At 41.8% G+C, this 8,415-nt stretch overlaps 1 protein-coding gene across 1 annotated transcript in view; it reads left to right on the top strand.

Moving 5' to 3' along the window:
- The window catches only part of LOC131955948 (ras GTPase-activating-like protein IQGAP1), a 58,265-nt gene that overhangs the window by 309 nt on the left and 49,541 nt on the right, over positions 1 to 8,415 (top strand). The window contains exons 2-5 of the mRNA XM_059320273.1: positions 64 to 262; positions 943 to 1,031; positions 1,677 to 1,773; positions 8,130 to 8,286. Coding sequence (XP_059176256.1) covers positions 995 to 1,031; positions 1,677 to 1,773; positions 8,130 to 8,286 — 291 coding nt within the window. The 5' untranslated portion in view covers positions 64 to 262; positions 943 to 994. The remainder of the gene's footprint in view (positions 1 to 63; positions 263 to 942; positions 1,032 to 1,676; positions 1,774 to 8,129; positions 8,287 to 8,415) is intronic.

Raw genomic sequence — 8,415 nt, 5'->3', positions numbered from 1 at the left:
GTGTTTTTCTTTATCGTCTGGATGTTCTGGTTGATCTATTGAATTCTATTCTATTATTTCTAGTCTAGTGACCTAGTCATTCAACTCTGCTTCTAGTCAGTCTACTAGATCTAGTCTAGATCAAGACACAAAACTAGAGCTAGAGTAGTCTCTAATGAGAGTCTGGACGAACAGTGACTGAGTGAACATCGAGCCAGCTCCACAAACATCACCTGTGTACTGTGTAGTCAACTCATGTGTAGTGTGTTGGTGTTGAAAACCTGTGAGTGTGACATAGATATTAGATAGATCTAGATAATCTAGAATCTAGACTAGATCTACCATAGTAATCTTGATCTAGATCTAATTTCTCTCCAAATCTAGTTATAGAATAGTTCTAGAATCTAGTTCTAGAGATTGATAATTCTAGATTTCTAGATCTAGATCTATCTAGCTGATTCTAGCAGCTAGACATCTAGCTGCAATCAGAAATAGATCTAGATCTATTCTAGAATCTAGATCTAGATTAGTCATCTAGATTCTAGATAATATAAATAAATATATCTTGAATCTAGTTTCAATTTTTGTCATCTTGTGACAGTTCACAGGGCAGTGTGCTTTGGTAGGCCTAATGAATGTACAAATGTACACCTCCATATGCACTTCAGTATATTAATTAATAATTAATTAATAATTAATAGTAATAATAGTATAGTTGATGTTCAATTTTTTGTAGGGGAGGACAATAATAATTGTACCACACAGAGCTCATAATAATATATATTTATATAGTATAGGGCCTAGTATATAGGCCTATATGCGATATAATACATAGTGTAACATAGGCCTAGTCTTTATATCATATAAATATATGATGTGTAAGTATTAAGCCTATATATCTATAAATATTTACATAATTTGACATAATGTAATATTTGTTAAAACAAAGTTTAACTTTTGCAGGAAAATCTGGATTTAACATTGTTACAGAGAAATTTCAGTCAAGGATATAGCCATGGAAGCTCCAGATGCACCTAAGCCTCATTACAGAAGTAAGTAGCTTGAACAAATTCTCACACAATTACTGGGTGAAAATATATTGCCTGCTTAAATGTGGGCAATGCAGATTGTAAGCCCTAATCATGGTTGATAACCCACTGCTCTACCACTGTCTGACTCTTGTCACCGAGTAGTAGTGGTGTCTGACTCTTGTCATCATGGTGGCGGTGTCTGACTCTACTCAACATGGTGGTGTTGTCTGACTCTACTCAACATGGTGGTGTTGTCTGACTCTACTCAACATGGTGGTGTTGTCTGACTCTACTCAACATGGTGGTGTTGTCTGACTCTACTCAACATGGTGGTGTTGCCTGACTCTACTCAACATGGTGGTGTTGTCTGACTCTACTCAACATGGTGGTGTTGTCTGACTCTACTCAACATGGTTGTGTTGTCTGACTCTTGTCATCATGTTGGCGGTGTCTGACTCTACTCAACATGGTGGTGTTGTCTGACTCTACTCAACATGGTGGTGGTGTCTGACTCTACTCAACATGGTTACAATAAACATTTTTTTTTTACATCTGACAAAGATGAAATAAAAACTGAAGTTCCTTTTAATTGCTTCTAGTTACTTGCTGATATGTTGTTAATAGTTATGCTGAGTTGTTGAGGGTCCTCTTTGAATTTTCTTTCAGCTCTGGAAGATGAGAGGCTTACAGCAGATGAAATGGATGAGCAAAGGAAGAGGAATATTGCTTATGAATATCTGTGTCATCTAGAGGAAGCCAAAATGTGAGCTAGCCAGCCATATTTTATGTACATTTTACCATACCATTAAGGAAATAATATAACATAAACTTTTAAGTGATGCATGTTTTTTTGTGGTTTAAAAAGATCAAGAAAAAAAAAATGTTAGCAAAATATATGCAGTTGTTGTTGTTGGTGCCCATATGAGTTCAGCTACTTCACTTGCTAGAGTCTGTTCATTCATCCATTACATATGAGTTCACTTACTTCACTTGCTAGAGTCTGTTAATTCATCCATTACATATGAGTTCAGCTACTTCACTTGCTAGAGTCTGTTCATTCATCCATTACATGAGTTCAGCTACTTCACTTGCTAGAGTCTGTTCATTCATCCATTACATATGAGTTCAGCTACTTCACTTGCTAGAGTCTGTTCATTCATCCATTAGCTTAAGATTATTCACCGGTTCAATGGGTTTTCTCTATAATTTAAAGCTCAAGTAACTAAATTAGCATGCAAAATAAATATAACCTTTTTATGAAAGTGGCTGATTAAATTATGGTCTGATATTAATTTGTCAATTTGACTGTTGATTTTTAAAATTTGAAATCTTGAGCTTTTTAAATAAACAGCTATGAAGATCATGGACTTGTAACGATTCATGAATCTTTGTCTAGTGATCTTTTTTGTTTTTAAATAAATAAAGTAAAAGCCAACACTTGATGTCCACTTATGAGCCACACTTTAAAATCTTCTGTACTACTAGCAGTGTTGCCTATGTAGACCTCCTGTAGTGTTCTACAAGTCTAGTGATGTAGCCCTATGTACTGTTCTTCTAGTCTAGTGATGTAGCCCTATGTACTACTAGATTAGTCTAGTGATGTAGCCCTATGTGCTACTAGATTAGTCTAGTGATGTAGCCCTATGTACTACTAGATTAGTCTAGTGATGTAGCCCTATGTACTACTAGATTAGTCTAGTGATGTAGCCCTATGTACTACTAGATTAGTCTAGTGATGTAGCCCTATGTACTACTAGATTAGTCTAGTGATGTAGCCCTATGTACTACTAGATTAGTCTAGTGATGTAGCCCTATGTACTACTAGATTAGTCTAGTGATGTAGCCCTATGTACTGTTCTAGTCTAGTCTAGTGATGTAGCCCTATGTACTCCTAGTCTAGTCTTGTGATGTAGCCCTATGTACTACTAGATTAGTCTAGTGATGTAGCCCTATGTACTACTAGATTAGTCTAGTGATGTAGCCCTATGTACTACTAGATTAGTCTAGTGATGTAGCCCTATGTATGTACTACTAGATTAGTCTAGTGATGTAGCCCTATGTACTACTAGATTAGTCTAGTGATGTAGCCCTATGTACTACTAGATTAGTCTAGTGATGTAGCCCTATGTACTACTAGATTAGTCTAGTGATGTAGCCCTATGTACTACTAGATTAGTCTAGTGATGTAGCCCTATGTACTACTAGATTAGTCTAGTGATGTAGCCCTATGTACTACTATATTAGTTTAGTGATGTAGCCCTATGTGCTACTAGATTAGTCTAGTGATGTAGCCCTATGTACTACTATATTAGTTTAGTGATGTAGCCCTATGTGCTACTAGTCTAGTCTAGTGATGTAGCCCTATGTACTACTAGATTAGTCTAGTGATGTAGCCCTATGTACTCCTAGATTAGTCTAGTGATGTAGTCGTATGTACTACTAGTCTAGTCTAGTGATGTAGCCCTATGTACTACTAGATTAGTCTAGTGATGTAGCCCTATGTACTACTAGATTAGTCTAGTGATGTAGCCCTATGTACTACTAGATTAGTCTAGTGATGTAGCCCTATGTACTACTAGATTAGTCTAGTGATGTAGCCCTATGTACTACTAGATTAGTCTAGTGATGTAGCCCTATGTACTACTAGATTAGTCTAGTGATGTAGCCCTATGTACTACTAGATTAGTCTAGTGATGTAGCCCTATGTACTACTATATTAGTTTAGTGATGTAGCCCTATGTGCTACTAGATTAGTCTAGTGATGTAGCCCTATGTACTACTATATTAGTTTAGTGATGTAGCCCTATGTGCTACTAGTCTAGTCTAGTGATGTAGCCCTATGTACTACTAGATTAGTCTAGTGATGTAGCCCTATGTACTCCTAGATTAGTCTAGTGATGTAGTCGTATGTACTACTAGTCTAGTCTAGTGATGTAGCCCTATGTACTACTAGATTAGTCTAGTGATGTAGCCCTATGTACTACTAGATTAGTCTAGTGATGTAGCCCTATGTACTACTAGATTAGTCTAGTGATGTAGCCCTATGTACTACTAGATTAGTCTAGTGATGTAGCCCTATGTACTACTAGATTAGTCTAGTGATGTAGCCCTATGTACTACTAGATTAGTCTAGTGATGTAGCCCTATGTACTACTAGATTAGTCTAGTGATGTAGCCCTATGTACTACTAGATTAGTCTAGTGATGTAGCCCTATGTACTACTAGATTAGTGTAGTGATGTAGCCCTATGTACTACTATATTAGTTTAGTGATGTAGCCCTATGTACTACTAGATTAGTCTAGTGATGTAGCCCTATGTACTACTAGATTAGTCTAGTGATGTAGCCCTATGTACTACTAGATTAGTCTAGTGATGTAGCCCTATGTATGTACTACTAGATTAGTCTAGTGATGTAGCCCTATGTACTACTAGATTAGTCTAGTGATGTAGCCCTATGTACTACTAGATTAGTCTAGTGATGTAGCCCTATGTACTACTAGATTAGTCTAGTGATGTAGCCCTATGTACTCCTAGTCTAGTCTAGTGATGTAGCCCTATGTACTACTAGATTAGTCTAGTGATGTAGCCCTATGTACTACTAGATTAGTCTAGTGATGTAGCCCTATGTACTGTTCTAGTCTAGTCTAGTGATGTAGCCCTATGTACGTCTAGTCTAGTGATGTAGCCCTATGTACTACTATATTAGTTTAGTGATGTAGCCCTATGTACTACTAGATTAGTCTAGTGATGTAGCCCTATGTACTACTAGATTAGTCTAGTGATGTAGCCCTATGTACTACTAGATTAGTCTAGTGATGTAGCCCTATGTATGTACTACTAGATTAGTCTAGTGATGTAGCCCTATGTACTACTAGATTAGTCTAGTGATGTAGCCCTATGTACTACTAGATTAGTCTAGTGATGTAGCCCTATGTACTACTAGATTAGTCTAGTGATGTAGCCCTATGTACTCCTAGTCTAGTCTAGTGATGTAGCCCTATGTACTACTAGATTAGTCTAGTGATGTAGCCCTATGTACTACTAGATTAGTCTAGTGATGTAGCCCTATGTACTGTTCTAGTCTAGTCTAGTGATGTAGCCCTATGTACTCCTAGTCTAGTCTAGTGATGTAGCCCTATGTACTACTAGATTAGTCTAGTGATGTAGCCCTATGTACTCCTAGATTAGTCCAGTATTAGTCTAGCATTAGCGAGAGGAGATGGGGGTGAAAGGTTTCTAAACAGATCTATTGGGGTTCCAGTCCCATCGCCAAAATCTAGCTGCTCTATTTATAGCTGTGCTTTCTAATTGGTTTGGCCTCTACCGTCCGTTGGTTTACGAGCGTGTCCTATGCTGCTGTCTAATGAAAGTGTCGTGTGATTTATCTGTCAGTCGGGCTGACTGTGTCGTCCTTGTCAGCAGAGGACGCGTGTTGGTAAACGTGCTGGAGCCGGCGGGTAACAGGTGGCGTGTGCTCCATCCGTCCATGCCTCTGTCAACACGAGGCTCAGCTCTTACCAACCGGCAGCTTTTCGCTCCCCTCACATAGTCCCTGGGTAGTGAGAGGGGCTTGTCGCACGAGGGACTGAGCCGGTGGCACTAGGGACTGAGCCGGTAGTACTAGGGACTCAGTCGGTGGCACTAGGGACTGAGCCGGTGGCACTAGGGACTGAGCCGGTGGCACTAGGAACTGATCCGGTGGCACGAGGGACTGAGACGGTGGCACTAGGGACTGAGACGGTGGCACTAGGGACTGATCCGGTGACACTAGGGACTGAGCCGGTAGCTCGAGGGACTGAGCCGGTAGCACTAGGGACTGAGACGGTGGCACTAGGGACTGAGTCGGTGGCACTAGGGACTGAGCCGGTGGCACTAGGGACTGAGCCGGTGGCACTAGGAACTGATCCGGTGGCACGAGGGACTGAGACGGTGGCACTAGGGACTGAGACGGTGGCACTAGGGACTGATCCGGTGACACTAGGTAATGAGCCGGTGGCACTAGGGACTGAGCCGGTAGCTCGAGGGACTGAGCCGGTGGCACTAGGGACTGAGCCGGTAGCTCGAGGGACTGAGCCGGTAGCACTAGGGACTGAGACGGTGGCACTAGGGACTGAGCCGGTGGCACTAGGGACTGAGACGGTGGCACTAGGGACTGAGCCGGTGGCACTAGGGACTGAGCCGGTGGCACTAGGGACTGAGCCGGTGGCACTAGGGACTGAGCCGGTGGCACTAGGGACTGAGCCGGTGGCACTAGGGACTGAGCCGGTGGCACTAGGGACTGAGCCGGTGGCACTAGGGACTGAGCCGGTGGCTCGAGGGACTGAGACGGTGGCACTAGGGACTGAGACGGTGGCACTAGGGACTGAGCCGGTGGCACTATAGCTGGTTACTTGTGACGTAGCAGTCATTGATCCCCGACACATTGAGAAGTTGTTTATAAACACGGCGGTTATCAGCCGGGCCGCGCTGTACGCCGTGTTGGTCCCATGTTGTCAACACTGCCCGCATGATTCATGCTGACCTCGCCCAGCCTGGTGAGCCGTCGCCTCCCCCCACCCGTTTGTTTTCCCGTAAGGTATCGTTTGAATAATTCGCCCAGTGAACTGTCCCCGTGTTATCGTGACCTACTGGCACACGGGATGTGTCACTTCCTACTACTTAAGCGGCTAGCGCCACTGCTATAAACAGCCGCCTGTGTGTAGAATGTGTCACTAGCAAGTCGGCTGGCCAGAAGAAATAATAGGGGTAGAGCAACAGTTCACTTTTAGATGCGGTTGACCTTTCTTGTTAGAGATATGTTCTTTCAGTTTGTTTTATATGCCTGCTATAACCCCCCCCCCCCTCCGTACACGTGTGTATTAACCATCCCACACAAAAGTTGATACCTATTTGCCTTCCTTGTTTTTCTAGCTGTGCTGCTAGTGTGTTTCACTGCGGCCTGATCACCTTGAGAGTATTTATGTCACATACAGTCTATATATAGACACTGGGCAGCACCTCTTGTTTACACCACTTGCATGTGCTGTTGTTTTTTTTTGGTTGGCTGGTATTGGTCACGTGATAGGTGTAGTCACTGGGGGTCAGCAGCTAATACTATAGGCCTACAGAGGTGACTAATGGCCCATTACATGGCATATAGTTGAAGCCACCTCTGTATTACAGGCCTATAGCCACCTCTATATTACATGGTCTATAGTCACCTCTGTATTACATGGTCTATAGTCACCTCTGTATTACATGGTCTATAGTCACCTCTGTATTACAGGCCTATAGTCACCTCTGTATTACAGGCCTATAGTCACCTCTGTATTACAGACCTATAGCCACCTCTGTATTACATGGTCTATATGTCACCTGTATGTTAGTTACATGGTCTATAGTCACCTCTGTATTACATGGTCTATAGTCACCTCTGTATTACATGGTCTATAGTCACCTCTGTATTACATGGCCTATATGTCACCTGTATGTTAGTTACATGTCCTATAGCCACCTATGTATTACATGGCCTATATGTCACCTGTATGTTAGTTACATGGTCTATAGTCACCTCTGTATTACATGGTCTATAGTCACCTCTGTATTACATGGTCTATAGCCACCTCTGTATTACATGGCCTATATGTCACCTGTATGTTAGTTACATGTCCTATAGCCACCTATGTATTACATGGCCTATATGTCACCTGTATGTTAGTTACATGGTCTATAGTCACCCTCTGTATTACATGGCCTATATGTCACCTGTATGTTAGTTACATGGCCTATAGCCACCTCTGTATTACATGGTCTATATGTCACCTGTATGTTAGTTACATGGTCTATAGCCACCTCTGTATTACATGGCCTATAGCCACCTCTGTATTACATGGCCTATATGTCACCTGTATGTTAGTTACATGGTCTATAGCCACCTCTGTATTACATGTCCTATAGCCACCTCTGTATTACATGTCCTATATGTCACCTCTGTATTACATGTCCTATATGTCACCTCTGTATTACATGTCCTATAGCCACCTCTGTATTACATGTCCTATATGTCACCTCTGTATTACATGGTCTATAGTCACCTCTATATTATATGGTCTATAGTCACCTATATGTCTTGTTTTCAGATGGATTGAAGCTTGTGTGAATGAGGAGCTGCCTCCCACCACAGAGCTGGAAGAGGGACTCAGGAATGGGGTGTTTCTTGCTAAGTTGGCTCATTTCTTCGCACCTAATGCAGCCCCACTTAAGAAGATTTATGACAAAGAGCAGTCAAGATACCATGTAATAGTCCAAGATGTTTTGCCCATATTGTTTGGCACTCACTGAACACACATTGTTGTACAAAGAGTGTAGGACAGAATGGTAGAGGAGGTTTTTTCCTAGTGTCTTATGCTCCAGGCTAGGGTTAGG

Source organism: Physella acuta, unplaced genomic scaffold (assembly GCF_028476545.2).
Source record: "Physella acuta isolate Inbredline_101_S28 unplaced genomic scaffold, ASM2847654v3 ptg000079l, whole genome shotgun sequence".
Taxonomy (NCBI): domain Eukaryota; kingdom Metazoa; phylum Mollusca; class Gastropoda; family Physidae; genus Physella; species Physella acuta.
This window is presented reverse-complemented; position numbering and strand designations above follow the sequence as displayed.